The sequence below is a fragment of the Aquila chrysaetos genome, chromosome Z (assembly GCF_900496995.4).
Source record: "Aquila chrysaetos chrysaetos chromosome Z, bAquChr1.4, whole genome shotgun sequence".
Lineage (NCBI taxonomy): Eukaryota > Metazoa > Chordata > Aves > Accipitriformes > Accipitridae > Aquila > Aquila chrysaetos.
In genome coordinates, this window is record NC_044030.1 from 62,967,541 (window position 1) to 62,982,973 (window position 15,433).

At 38.7% G+C, this 15,433-nt stretch overlaps 1 protein-coding gene across 3 annotated transcripts in view; it reads right to left on the reverse strand.

Moving 5' to 3' along the window:
* Positions 1 to 15,433, reverse strand: part of PIK3R1 (phosphoinositide-3-kinase regulatory subunit 1) — a 60,693-nt gene that overhangs the window by 17,021 nt on the left and 28,239 nt on the right. For 2 of the 3 annotated variants that reach the window (XM_030005188.2, XM_041121130.1), the window contains exons 3-7: positions 10,115 to 10,207; positions 8,279 to 8,353; positions 5,833 to 5,964; positions 4,746 to 4,947; positions 4,467 to 4,546 (exon numbers count right to left, since the gene is read on the reverse strand). In XM_030005188.2, the coding sequence (XP_029861048.1) occupies positions 4,467 to 4,546; positions 4,746 to 4,947; positions 5,833 to 5,964; positions 8,279 to 8,353; positions 10,115 to 10,207 (582 nt within the window). Of the gene's footprint in view, positions 1 to 4,466; positions 4,547 to 4,745; positions 4,948 to 5,832; positions 5,965 to 8,278; positions 8,354 to 10,114; positions 10,208 to 14,473; positions 14,634 to 15,433 lie in introns of those variants that run through there. The other variant, XM_030005191.1, reaches the window with a different exon arrangement.

The following is a 15,433-nucleotide window of genomic DNA, read 5'->3' on the forward strand; positions in this document are numbered from 1 at the left end:
TTTTATTAGCTTAGAAGGGGAGCCCTCTGCCGGGTGATGCGCGGACGCGCAATATCGTTCCCGTGCAGCACCAGCTCTCCCCGGGACGGACTGCCTTCTGCATGCTCCAAACCACGCTCGGCGCTGCTGGCGGTCCAGCCATGCCCGTCACAGGATGTAGAAAAGTCCTGACAAGGGACAGCATTCCTACATGTTTGTTTGTGTCCCCAAGACACTACCGACAGGACTGTGGGCTGAGCCTGACCACTGCAGCAGTCCAGGGGAGCTTTGTGTCCAATTCCAAGAGGAACAGATGAGCCTTTACACTCCCCTGCGCTGGCTGTTAACGCTACCACACTTGCTAATATTTTGTGCAGCTAAAAGTGAAGTGTCTGCATCTTGGCAATACTGCCAGGACTCTCACCCCATCCCTAGCAAGTGGGCAGTTAAGTGTAAGGCAGTCTCACTACCTCGCTCGTTCTTCGCTATGACCCTGTGAGTACTAAGACCTACCTCTTCTTGCTTAAAACTGCACTATTTCACAGCTTGAGCCATCACTTGCAATGTTATTTACAAGCCTGGGAAACAGGAATAAACTGGGATAGGCAGTGGAGACGAAGCAGCTCAGCTTGAGCTAGTACACAGGCCATGGGAGGCTTCAGTTCATCCGTACAGGACGGCAGCTCCTTCCTGCCGCTGCAGTAGCTCTTGCTCTGCTCCTCACCAGCCCGTCTGCCAGCAATGACACCAGCTCCCCGTGTCCCCTCGCTCTCCCGCCACGTCCCCCTTCCTCTTTGCCTTCCACCAATAAGACACACCTTAATCTCACAAAGCCACTCCACGCTCTTAACACCCCCTGACCCTGAGAGGACCCCTATTTCCCTGAGCTCCCCCCAAAATCACCTCCCAACTCTCCCATTGCCCCAGCTTCCTCTGTACGACCCGCCTTCGCAGCTGCCCGCTCCAGACCAACTGTGCTGCCCCAAGCACCTGCTGGGCCCCATGGATGGCTCTGGGACCTGCATCCAGGGCAGGCCTCCTTCAGATGGGAAAGCCAGGAGCCTTTACAATCCCTGAAAATTAACTGAAAAAACCATCTGGTCTTCTATACCTAAAAATATAGCCTGTTTTTCAATATCTACCTCTAAAAGCACACACGCCTTCACACCTCTGTATGATGTATGACATTCTGTGAGACACAAGCAGCACTGTTAGCTATAAACTGTTGTAATTAAGATATTTTTTTCTAATACTACTGTTTTGAAGAGCATATTTAGAGACATGGGCTTTGTTTCTGATTGTAAAATCAGCATTACTCTTTAAATTAAAGCCTGTGTGGCTGTTCATCAAGTTGGGGTGTTAAAACAGGATGCTACATCGCCTAGCTTTCCCCCTAACACCATCTTTTGGCTCTCATACTGATAACCTCAAAGAACGAGACAGGAATCAGAAAATGGGTCTGATTACCAGTTATTCAAAACACCAACCATTTCTCCAATCTTAATTCTGCAACATTACTTTGTCTTCACCTACCACACACATAGGCACAACATGTATTTTAACTTTAGTACTTTAACTACTGTGGAGGGCTAAGCACTATTCTAATTCACAAACTAAAACGCATAGTTTGCTGTTGAACACTGTGACAGAGGAAAAAAAAATTCAGTCCAGAGTTGTTCTGTGACAAAAAAATCAAGTAACAACCTAGGAGTAACTCCTGGTTTTGAGTTACAGTGTGCAAAGCATCACACTAGCTATAAAATGACCAATTAAAGATGCCCAATTTAAGATACCAATTTTAAGATATATTAAGATATGAGGTCCAATTGCATACTTTCTATTGCTTTGAGGCAAGGATAATTAGTGGGTGATGCAATAAAAAAAACAACCCCACAGTTGTGCAAAGATCTCCTGCCTATTCAGATCTGTTATCTCCAACACTACGTTTAAGGTAGCCAGGTACTGTGTAAGATACCACTAAAACTTCATGCACAGCTCGTTTTAGACAGAATGTTTTCATCCAGGCTTAAGAATAACAGAAAGAAAAAACAAAGGAGGAAGCTATCACTCCAGCCTGTGAAAAAGAGAGGAAACCTGGCAGCATTGGCTTCCCTGTTACCGTTTAGTTGTCATTACATTATTTTCAACACTTAAGATTCTTTCTGCTTAAAACCTCTTGGCTTCTGCACTTTTAAAATTCTATTATAGACTGTAAGTCTCAGAACATTTATATGACAAGTAAGTTAACTTTTCTAGACATCTTCATTTTATTACAATGTCTCTAAACAATTTTTATGGAAACTCAAGCTACTACAAGCAATAATCTTGAAGATGATAATTCTGAAAAATACATCTTAGAGTCTTCCATGAGAACTATAAAAACAGAGCACTTCAGATGATCAGGTCACTGAATGATTTTGGTGTGGAAAACAGACTTGTGTCCTAATTCGGCAAACTTACATGACATACTGTTAGGACTCAACTTTTGAAAATTATTCAAGCGCTTTAGAGGCCTAAGAGCAGAGGCTAGCTAACCATAGACTACAAAGCTTGAAAATTTGTATCTGAGTTTTTTTCAGCATATTAATAGATGTGCAAATGTTGTACTAAAAACATTCCACTGCCCAGGATGGACTTTGAAATGCACAGGAAAGGAGTTCTATTTTTGTAACAGATCATATGAAAAATCCCAGGAGGACCCTCAAAATAAACTATTGCATTACAAAGTATTAATTAATGCAGAAGCAATATTAAAACCAAGCAGATGTTAGATTATGGTTATTAATGTAGTGTCAAACCCTATAAATGTGATGGATACAGCCACATTTTTTCAAGCACTCTAATGATACTCTCAAGATGACTAGACTCCTTGTCCTTATTAGTAGTTCTAACATCAACACCTTTCACTTTTATGCTTTCCTTACATGAAGCAACTCAGGACATTAGGCAACCAAGTGATCTCTCACTTTGAAACGTAAGAACCTCTCACTGGTGACCCTACCTTTGTAACCTCCTAGTCAGTGCCTCTAGCCATATAAATTTACATATGCCAAAGCATTAGCAAACATATAATTTAAAAAAATGCTATTAGCAAGCTCATCATTTAAAAAAATGCTATTAGCAAACTTTTTAGAATATTAAAGGATTCAATAATGTATTTTGCTTTTTAAGGCTTGTAACAGGTGGCAAAGGAAAGAATTCTTTAACAATTTAGCAATTATTTGCTGATTCTTAGTAATATAGGACAAACAGTCATAAAAGTTTGGACTCTTCTGGTTGTTACGAAGCATTAGGAAGAAAAATACACAGTGGTTCTGGAAATGCCTGCTTAACAATTTTGACAAAATGGAACAAAATCAAATAGGTATAAACTAGTTGAAAATAACATGTACATTAAATGTTATGGAATGGTTCCTAACTAACAGAGCTGACAAGGTTGGGAAAGCCTTCCAATCAAAGCAGTAGGAACAAAAATCTTAGCCATTTTAAATTAATCATCAGTAGTTCATGAAGGGGATTATACAGTAAGCCTAACTGAAATATGAGAAATAAGGCATTTTTCTGCTGCTGTTTTTCTGCTGCTGTGTTCTAACTCTTCAAATCTTAACCAGCCCTACAGAACCTACTGCCATGAACTCCACCTTGTACTTTGAATAGAGAGGTGGGAAAGCTACAGCCTGCCCAATGTTCTGTTCACCATTGCCCTATCCTTTGTTCAGATAGTCTCTGTTACTAAGCTGTAAAAGGAATTACTTTAAGCTAACAGCTAAAGTCTCCCTGCATTAATAGTTTCCTTTGCACATAGTTAGCCACTCTGCCTTGCTCCTACCAAATATTTGATTTAAAAATGGGGATTTTTGCATAAATTAGAGGTGGCTTTTACTGTTTGTTGACTAAATTAGATGCTAACTCACAGAACCAATACAAGTGTAATCTAACTTTCCTGAATGGGGTTTTAATATTTTCCGTGTTGTTTATTGATATCGATAAATAAATCTTTTGAGTCTCTGGATTAAAAAATACATATATGTAAATAAAGGGGGAAATCCTACTTTCTTCCGATGATCTCTATGGGGTATTGTAGTTCTAAGAAACTTTGCCTAGGACTAAAGTGAAAGTTAAATAAAATCTCCAGAATTTACACCGTGCCACCACCACCACTGTATGATATGCATTCTATTGGTTTACAGGTCTTAAAAATTCACGAATTCCTCTTTGCCGTTTACTGAAAAAGAAATGAAAGTCCTAAGGCTGTACAAACTATGAGTACTAAAATTATCTTAATGAAAAAGACCATTTCTTATAAAACAAATGTTGCACACCACTACAGAACATACAAACAACTTCTACTTAATTCTGTAAATCTGCACTTTTGCATGAAGTTTGATTAAAAAAGAGAAACAACGAGCATTTACTGTCTGTAAGTTGAATTTTAGTATTTAAGAAAACAATGGTATATAACCTTTAAAATTAAAAATAGTTTTTACCTGGTACAGGCTGTCTCTCATTCCATTCACTTGTGATTAAAACCTCTAGGATTTTTATGTGGTGTTCAGTATTATCAGAGCTGCAAGAGATGGATTAGGCAGTAAGAACTAAGAAAAATGCAAAAGTTTACATGAGATTTATTCAAAAAACATTGGAAAAATTTACAACAATGCCCTCCACATTAGAAGTAAGGTCAGAAAATTAATTCATTAAACTTACTTTTGTATATAACTAACCCATATTTAGAGTCCAAAATATAATAAAGCTGACCCGCATACCTTGCTATCTGGAATTTGAAAAGCAGAGGGCTGAAAATTTCAGCCAGAGACCTTGCATTCAGGAGATTTTTGCTGGAGGCTTTACAAACTCTGAGGAAATGTTTGAGCAAATACTGGAGCGTGAGCCAATACTGGGGAGGTATATTTGGAGACCTGATGAGTTTCTTCAGCAACTGACCATATTCCTCTGAGCTCTGCACTTCTGCAAGCAAACACATAAAAGGCTCTTGATATCAGCACAGGAACATTCAACAAGTAAAATGAAATTGTATATAACTCCCTTGGAAGCATCAATTTTACAGAAAAAAAAATTTCTGTCCTTCATTAGTGCTGTAAGACTTCTTTCTTCTTTTGACAAAAGTGAAATGCTCAGGGAAGAGTAAAAAACAAGTGTTTAAAAGTCAAATGGAAACAGATATGCATTTTGGTAAAAACCACAATGTGTTCAGAGTGTACTGGTAGAAGTCTGTCTTGTGTTTAGCGTCACACATGATTGGGTAATTCTGAGATGCACTAGATAAGTCTCACAGGTGCTGTTCTAACTTTGAAGGTTACCAGTAACAATATCCTGTCCTGAGATATATAACAGAATACTTGGCCCATGTGCTGAAAGCCTGTAAGCTGTACTTGTTCGAAATGACCGCTGTAGATGATGAATCTTACATTCATGTATTTCTCACTTCATAATCTGCAACTCCCAACGTACTGCAGAACACCATGACCTCTAATACATTTACTTTGTCAGCACTGATAAAAAGTTAAAAATTAGCTTTCTGCATACAGATAAGACCTTGATTCCCCCCCCCCCCCCCAGTTTTTCTATAGTCATTCTACTTACTAAAATGAAGAGAACTGTTATCCCTTATAGTTTCCATTAGGTTTACCTAAATAGGTAACTAAATAATGCATGTCTAGATATGAGTTGAAACAGCTTTCATTAAAAGTGGTGAAGGTATTATGTTTTCTGAGATGCTGCCAGGTTGTGCAGCATCTTCCCTGTTCTGTGGGTGACAGCTGGACCACCGGATATTCAGAAACATAATAAAAGCTTTTTTGTCTGACATTTGAAATAATGTGATAATCGTACCTTGAGGTACAGAAATGATGTCACTGTAAACAGCTGCTGGAATGATGGGATTTGGCAGGTCCAGGATATACCTCTTGAGAGCATCTGATAAGGTGGGCACATCATATGTCTCTAAATCCAATGAAGAGGCATCTAAAGGGAAAGAGCAACATACTTTTTAGACATTAGAAACAGGAAAAATATACAGGCTCATGATATTAGGGCTTTCTACCCAGCCAAAACTGTCAACTTCTATCTGGTTTACGGAGAACAACTTGTAAGAAAGAATGTAAGACACCAAGAAACATCTTGGAGATGTAGAACATACAGTGCTCAGCGCTATGCCCAGGCCTCTGGCATCTGATGAACCAAATGGCTTCCACACCTGTGTGTGGCTTTCCGTCATATACAGTGCAGGGCTGAATGCAGAATAATGGTAGTGACTTGCTGCATGTTGGCAATGTTATGGAACATCAGAATATTTTTAACAGGTCTCTGTTTTACCTGTAAATATTTTGTGTAAGAAGTAAGTATTAATCAAGGGTTTGTTTTCCCCAAAGGACAGCTTGCAGTATGAGCTCAATTCTTATCAGACACCAAAGGATTTGCATGAGAAAATTATGCATTATGAATGGCTCAAATGATAAAAAACTTGCAGTGTGGGTATGAATTCTACAAAAGCAGTTATGTGTCAGAGAATCCAACCACAAATTCATAAGAAATAGTTTTCATTAGTTTTGTTGCTCACAGGATGTTTTCTATTTCATAAGCCAAGTTAAATCCTGGTTCTTCCAGTGTTGACCCATTCTCTGAAGTATATCCCAAATTATTATAATGAATACATGAGTAGGAATAAGCTTGTGGTACTCTGCAACTCTTTGGGTGTAATGTCATAAACAGACCTGAACTCTTCCATCTGCCGAGCTGGCCAGATGCAAGTTAGCTTTGATTTTGGAGCTAGACAGCACCACGTTGAAGCTAACAGGCAGTTACCCAATTAATATGGAGAGCATTTTAACCATAAGCAGAACAGCACACTAATGCATTTTGCAACTTTGAGACCAAAGCCAACTTTGCTCTCTGAATTAGCACTCTGCTAATTCAAAGAGAGTAGGTGGAGGAGATGAGAGCTGTCTGCATCCATGTATCTGGACACCCACTGCACTGGCTCTGTCCTGGACAATTCTGATCCTATCTTAAAGAGAACTCAGAAAGATACACTGTTACTAAAGGGTAAAGTCCTGTTTTCTTTAATTCTTTAATTACATTTTAAATAAGAATACAGATAAACTACAAGTCCTTGATCTCAGGAGATAGATGAACCTTTCATAAAAGTAAACCTCAGTTTAGACACTTAAAAAAGGATTCAGACAAATTAAGCGATATATTAATATTGGTGCCACAGAAAATCTCGATTTATCTGAAATCTAATTACAATACCAAAAATATGACTTAGGCTGCTAGCACCACATGCATATCTCCTTTCTCTGCTTGCACTCATACTTCTTCACTCCCACCACAATCAGCAGAGGACAGGATGCTCTTTTGATTTGAAGGAACAGACAACTCACACTATCATCTCTTGTTCATTTTGTTAATATTTGCAATTACTAAAAATGAAGACAACAGCTTGAGTTTGCTTCCTTTGTCCTTTTGGCAACACAGCATGTACCCAGTTTCATTTTCTAGCCCTTGTATTTTCGTGCTGTTTTATTCAAGTGGAAGCTCACACCCCACATTGCACCCCAGCTTGCAGAAGCGTGGTCAAGCACTCCTGCTACAATAGCTCCTGATCTCTCATACTGCACTTGAGTGTTGCCATGCCAGTATATTCTCGCCTGAAGCAGAAATGAAGAATACCAAAAAGAGAAGGAAATATATTTCAGGAAACTTGAACGGATATGTGGTGTTAGTGGTGTAGCTGCTTTTTACTGTCCAAAACCTGAGAACCCAGTCTGCTGCAGCAACATTAATTCAATTCTCTCTTTCCCTTCCAGAATCATCTCTGTAGCAGGCAGGGAATGTGCAGCTATTGCCTTCCCACCTACTGGACCAAAAAAATGCACACACACAACAGTATGTAAATACATGGCCATTTGTTTACAAAATAACCTGCAGCCTTACAGGAATAGCATATCTTTATCTTGCATCTGAACATAACACCTTGTTTTTCTCTGTACAGGTAGACTATCAGTCCCTGAACAAGCAAGTGACCAAGAAATGATTAAAATAATTATTCTTGGAAAAAACCACACAGTGAAGCCATGAAAAAAAGACAACCTGTAAAAGTGAAAAATACGTTTCATATTAAGTGTAAAAGTTAGAAACCTTTTTTACTTATATTTGTCTTTTTAATATTATTCAGAACCAGCACATATATATATAAAAGGAGTAAGGGAGCAAAGAAAGGAGGAGCAGTCTGATCACAAAATCTGTCTAGTGCTTTAAGGAAGAGAACTGTACTTACCACATTCAAGAATTTGTCTTAATTCTGCTGAGCTGCTTGAGCCTTGTGTTCCATACAAAGTTGAGCACTCCAAACCTTCAAACCAAAATTGATGGGATACATTAATATTCCAGTGACTGTTGCCATGACACAACATACTTCTGTTTTCTTCAAGTAAGTACTTACAGTATAAATTAGCAACATTCTCCCACCACCACCCACCTACCAGACTACGGAGTGTGATTGCTTTTTAAGGCTGTAAAACACCTCTTTGTACATGCAAACTTCTGTGTCTGCAGAAAGAGCTGGCCAAGGAAGATCAGACACTCCAGCAGTTCCATGTATTCTGTACAGCTCTCCATGGGCTGACTGTAGAAGGCCAGGACTAGGAAACAGATTCACATACCCCAGGGAAGAAAACAGTTTGCAGGAGCAACATGGGAGCCAGATCTTCCTTTACACTCCACATGCCAGCTGGAAACACCAGGTCTTTCAGGTGGATAAGAAGTCAGCAATCTGAGTCAGGCCACCCCACAGGAATGGGACAGGGACATGACAAAAGTTCTGACACATCCTAATTAGCTTTAAAGATTTAACTGAGCCTTCTAAGTTACAAGCGTGCCTAACCTTTGGCACCCTATGCAGTCAACAGAGACAGAGAGCCCCTTCTATGGGACAAGTAACCCTTCAGTGACCTTTGACTATCCATACAGCCCATAACCTCAGAGTGTATGTAGGGTGAGTGTCACATCACTGGTGTGAGACAAAATGTCTGTATATGTCACATAACATGTCTGATAATCCACCTCAATAAAAGACACCAATACAGTGTTTTGATGAGAAAGATACTGTTTACAGCTTCCCTACTTTAGTGAAAATAGAGAAGACACAAGGAAAGAGACCACACCCACGGATGCAGAGCACCAACGATTTAATAGTATCAGCAGTGTTTCCTGGAAGCAGCAGTTGCTTATGCAAACTGTTGCTAAATACTGGTCCTTCTCATCGATATTAGTAATCTCCTACTCATTCAGGAAGGCTTATGCTCTCTTAAAGTGTCAGAGCAGTGTGTGAGAACCTATGTCCCCAAGGGCAGCAGCCTGAGTCTGATCAGAATACCACTCTTCCTTTCGCTCCCCAGCTGTAAGGCCACTGAATGAGCAGGACCCACTGAGCTGCTCCTTACCTCACCAGGACTATGAAGGTGACATCAGAGGAGGAGCCAGGAAGAGAGAAATAGGGCAAAAGAGGCCCTGGTAGAAGAAAGAGGCCCTAGTAGAAGAAAGGGGAAAGCCTCAGAAAGATGGAGCGACATCAGCACAGGAAAGCAGGAGAGAAAAAAAACCATAAAAATAACACTGGCTGGCTCAGCCAGTGAACTTTTGTCATGTCCCTGTCCCATACAGCAGCAATAAAGAATTGGCTCCTGAAGCATAAAAACAGTTCTTACAACTTTTTCATATTTTTTTTTCCCGCGCTTTGAGGCAAAACATTACTTGTTTGGCTGTGTATCCAATTCAATGTTATGATGGCGCTTCCATAGCCAACTTAAGGGGCTTATCAGTTAGAAAAAACAAAAAAATACCAAATCTTTCTCCTTTACCTTTCAGTAATACTTGTATTAGTTGAGTTATTAAATGTCATTTGAAGTAAGCTTTGGTTTTGCTCCTACAGTCCAAATGGGCTCTACTGAGCAGAAACAAATGCAACAAACCTTAAATGAGATTATTTCATATCTGTTAAGTAATGTGATGCATTAGCAGCTCTAGAATGGGGAGATGCCAGCTCTGGATCTGATTCTGCAGTCTTGGCTCATGTAAGAAACAAAAAACCTTGGTAGATCATTCTTCAGCCTACCTTTCTTTTCAATTGTCTCCACTATCTTGATAAGAATCGGTGGAGCAACATCAGGAGGTGCAAACTGTTCCGTAAGATCTGGAAGTGAAAAAGCTGCAAAAGAAAAAGAAGAAAAATAAGCCAAACTACAGGTGAATGTTTATGAAAGTCATGACACATAATGCAACCAGTTAATTTTTAAGTATGGAACAAACATCCCACTTGTCAAGCCTAAACAAGAACACTCCACAAGTAATCAGAAAGCTGAATAAAAATGATGACAATTGCATTTTTATAGCACTTTCTTTTAGGGACCTCAGTCAGCCCTAGAATCACTCTCCATATTGCCTAAGAAAAGAAAACACAATAAAAGGTTGCAGTCTGTGGATGGGCAGAAATACAATGCAAGGAAGAAGAGAAAAAAATCTTTTGGTCTGAAATATTTACATTCAGTGTGCACCAGATGAGGGAGCTAAACACATCACCATCTGGGAGCTGCTGATCCCCTGGGTAAAACAGACTTACAAAGGCCTGAAATAGCAGTAGAAACAAGTATTTCACACTCATACAAAAGTTCAATAACTTCTGTTTGCTTTCAATTTTCAAGCATAATACTATTAACATTACAGTTTTCTTGAAGCAAGAAATTTTTTTCTACAATGACTGGTTAAGAATAAACAGCAGTATAATCAGAAAGTGACATTTTGCAGATTCAAACCAACCTGCATATAGATTTTACACAAAGTCAGTTTTCACTCAATCCAGTTTCTTCACAGAGAGAACATACAGTATAAAGGAATGTTCCGGCTCTGTGATGTGAGGGATGATCTATCTCTAAACGCACTATTTTTGCCAAAAGAGCAAATCAAAAGTTTTAGAGTGGTCCTGTCTAACTCTGGGAAAGCAAGAACATTTACATAAAGATATTATTAAACTACTGCTAGAAACATCTGGCACAGTTTGATGGATTATGATTGACAAACAAAGCTTAATCACTGAAGTAAAGGTTGCCAGTTGCCTAAGCAATGGTGATCTCTACCCAATTAAACTCACCACGGACAAAAAGAGAGCAATTCTTAAACACACAAGCACATATGTGCCTGCATGCGTAAGTATACATACAGGCATGCACATGCACACACTGTATTTCTAGAAGACTGAAAATGAACAAAATTATGAGGCTAACTAAGTAGAAGAAGAGAAAGAAAAAAACCCCAAACAGCAAAATATGAATAGAGAGTTTTTAATGAAAAACCTTGAGGTAGCCAAAAAATTAAATATACCACAACTGAGAAAGAGAAAGCAGACAATTTTGGCTGAGAATTCACCCTATTTCGGAAGCAACAATAGTGTAACTATCTAAAAATTCAAACAATTTAAAAGTGGTAAGACAGCAAGGAAGGTACAGAAAAAGTTTGGAAGTGCAAAAACTGAGGAGAGAAATGAAAGACAATAAATAATAGTTGTTTATGAACTAGTAATGGAAGTGGAGCATACTGGACACTGAGACATGTCCCTTGCAAAAAGAAGCAAAGTGATGGTACAATAATGATGGAATACTTTCCAGTCCATTCATAACTGAGAAGGACATTAGAAAAACATCTGTTAGTCATAACAGTTTAACTTAGGAGGCTTAGAAAATGATAATTCAGGAGTCCCAAAAGAGTGGCCTAGGCAGATCTCTGGCCTGCTGATATTACTTTTTAATGACTTGTGGAAAATCAGAGCAACTCCTGGGGATCAAAAGAATTCTGATGCCTGATCTGCACTCTGAAAAGGCAAGTAAGATGACTACATGCTAGTTACATTATCAGTCCTGGGCAAATAAAGGAAAGCCTGATACTAGACTACTATGATAAAGCAATAAAAGACAGCACTGTAACTAAGGATTGTCTGCATAGCTTTTTAGAGGATAGGTTCTGTTAAAAACCACACTACTTCCTTGGTGGCAACTTACTTAGCTGAAAAATGCAAGTAAGTAGACGTAATAAACTCTAAAGTTTTGTCAAGTAGTTGACTTAGTCTAACACTGTGATTAAAAGCTAAACTCTAAGAAAGCATATGTTATATAGGTGTAGCTGACCAGCAGATCTCCAAGTAGCAGATGCAGAACAAGCTGCTCAGGGAAGGAATGGACTTTTCATCTCTTTACATCTTCAAACCATTTTCAGGTTCCATCTGGAACACCTCTTTTAGCTTAACATTGTATCTGCTTTATCAAACACAATTTGGGCTCAAATGGAAGATGCTGCACTCCAAGCAGCCTCTGCTGAGGCATGCTGAAATACAGACCATTTAATTTGTAATATGCAGATCAAATAGTTCCTTTTGACCCCAAACTGTGAATGTATCTTATGATGAGGGCAAAGCTATTGAAAGAATAAATGAAAGATCAGACCAGTCTCATATCAAAGGGTATGCTATGAAAATACTCAAATTATGAGATACTCATAGACTCACAGAATGCTAAGGGCAAAGAATGCATCCCTGACATGGCAGCAGAGGAAGAACAGGTTTCAAGAACAGCATTTACATATTTTTACTTATGAAAGTAACTTTTTGCTCCCTTAGGTAGCTAGTTACATTAAGTACCTTTCTTCCTCTTGCATAACAGCAATGAAATTGCATCACCTCTGAACAAAGATGCTCATCTCATAATTCCAGCTGGAGGCAGCATGCAGCAACAGTCACCAGTCTAAATTGAAGCTGAGGAAAGAAAGGAGACGAAGAAGGAGAAATAGAGACAGAGGACGGAAGTCAAACCTGACAGACATTTGAAACATTTCAGGTGACAGTTCGGCAGTTCAGGGATGGTCCATCCCGGCTACTGAGCAGCAGAGAGAACTATGCTTTCTTGCATTAACTAAACTGTGCCTTGAAATGATGACAAGGGATACACTCCAAATATCTATAAACAAGGTGTATTTAGAAAAATGATTCCACTTCCCACTAGATTTAGATTTTCTACATGATAGATCGAGTTCAAGCAAAGCAAAAAGGAGAACTAAATGTCAAGGGAAGGCTTCAGTTCATAGGGAGAAGCCCTTGCAGGGTGAAGAAAGACACTACAGAAAATGGTTTGTCTCCATGGGACATAAGGAATGGGGTGGATGTAGACCTTACTCAGATTACCTAAACACAGATTGCCTCTTCCTGCACCCTACCTGATGCTCCATGCTTTTCATCTACACTTTAAGCAGGATTAGCTCATAAACTAGTATCATACTCTGTTACTGAATCACTTTGTTGTACAGTATTCTTGGATCAATAATATTCCTAGTGAAAGTGAAAGGCTTTTGGAAGCTATGCATTTACCTTTATATTTATGCAAAATCTATAATATGTCTACAGAACATATGTATGTAAAGCAAATGTCACATTGGTTAAAATGAAAGATTTCCAACAGTCCTCTGCTACCCTAAAATAGGCAATTTGAAAAAAATATTAAAATTTTAGGAGTTCAGAGTATTTCTGATGTCTCTTCCTTCTTATATCCCATTCCTTTCCTCCAAACCTGGAAATTTCTATCTACCAAAGACATTGCTGAACTTTTAGATATGAAGAGAGCCTTTAAAATAATTACAATCTATTCCATAAATATATAAACTGTAAAATACTTGTGTATTTGACTGAAAACTCAGGATATTCACCTCTAATACTAGGCACACACTGGTGAGTAAAAGCTCTACAGCAAAAAGACACAACCACACACATACACACACACAATGGCAGGTACAAAACCTGCAGTTACCTTCAAGGCAGCAATGACAGAAGAACACATCTAAGTCACACAGTTATAGTGCTCAGCAACATTGAAAAAAACATTCACTTCATCAGCATGTAGGAGATGGTGCTAACAAATTAAAATCACTTAACCTCCCACCTGTTCTAGGATTTCCTCCTCATTCCACCATCTCCAATATAATAAACTCATAGCATTATACTGAGCTGTACTTTAAACTTCCCAACTTTTGCACAAAATAGAAAATTATGTTCATTTACAGGCGAAACGCCTCATGAAATACACATCTGTCACAAAAAAAAAGACTTAACAGTACTTATAGAACCACAGCCAGTTTTTAACATTTACACAGAAGACAGCCCAATTTAGGAACAGTCCTCTTCAATTTCAAAATGCTGAGAGGAAATGGCAGAGGCAAAGCTGAAGAAAACTACACCTAATTTTGTAAAAAACCAATCTGACTCCCAGAGCCAGAATACACGTTATCCTTAAAGAAGTCCTGATTCCAGATCAGGTGTTCCAGAAGAAAACTCAGCATGCATATTAAGATCTACAGAGGGAAAGGAAAACTTTTCAGATAGGTCAGTTTTAGTAAAAGAGAAGGGAACAAAAGCTCACATGTAACCTGCATTTAGTACCTGATTTCAAAAGTATCTTTTGCTTTGAAGCATGCTGTAGCACAGCACAGAGGTTTGGAGAACCAAATCCACTCTTAATAATTTGAGCAACTTTGTAGATCCCTTTGGTACAATCCAGTATCAGTTTTTCACTTAAAGCAATCATTTTCCCCCCAAATTCCTGTAATTTTTTAAAATTCTGCTGTCTCCAAAATATTAAGGTTCTGAAAAGCTGTCATACAGTTTTCGTGTCTTCTTTCTAGTCACAAGTCTGGCAGTGTGTCTCCAGATACTAAGGAAGCTTCTGATGACACGTGATAAAAGCTGGATTTTCCACTAGCTCTATTTTTACCTTGCACAGTGAGAACCAATGAGATGAACCACAAGCCAGGGTTTGCTCCAATTTGCAAACTCTTCCCTTTCCCTGAACAGGCAGGCCTGAACAGCTCTACGGCAATGGCAATGCGTGGGAGATGAGAGCATACCTTAGGTTCAAGAGTTGCCAACATAGCTACAAAGTGCAAGATGAAACCAGCACACAGCTGCACCTTTTGGAAGGGTTCTCAGTAAAAAGAGATACTTTAGAGTTAGTACCTGGCAATGACAAGTGGAAATTTAAAGCTGGAATTTGGCTTTAGAGGCTTCTGAGTCAAATCTTTCATTACTGCTACAAGAATGGAAATGAATATAAAAAAAAAAAAACAAACATAACTTAAAATGTAACAATACACACCATGGGAAGGAGTTTAACTTCTAAATATTTTACAGGAACTACATACTAACATTACTTGATTTAGCTCTCAGTCAAGATTACTCCATGCATGTTCCTCTTTTTTCAGAAATGGCATTTAAGTTTGTGCGTACAAACTGCATTGGATGACAACACAGCTCTATATAAAAGTCTAATATTTGAGAACTCAGGTCTTATGATCATAACTGACTTATGTGCATGCAGATACACACTTTATGAATCCAACAGTA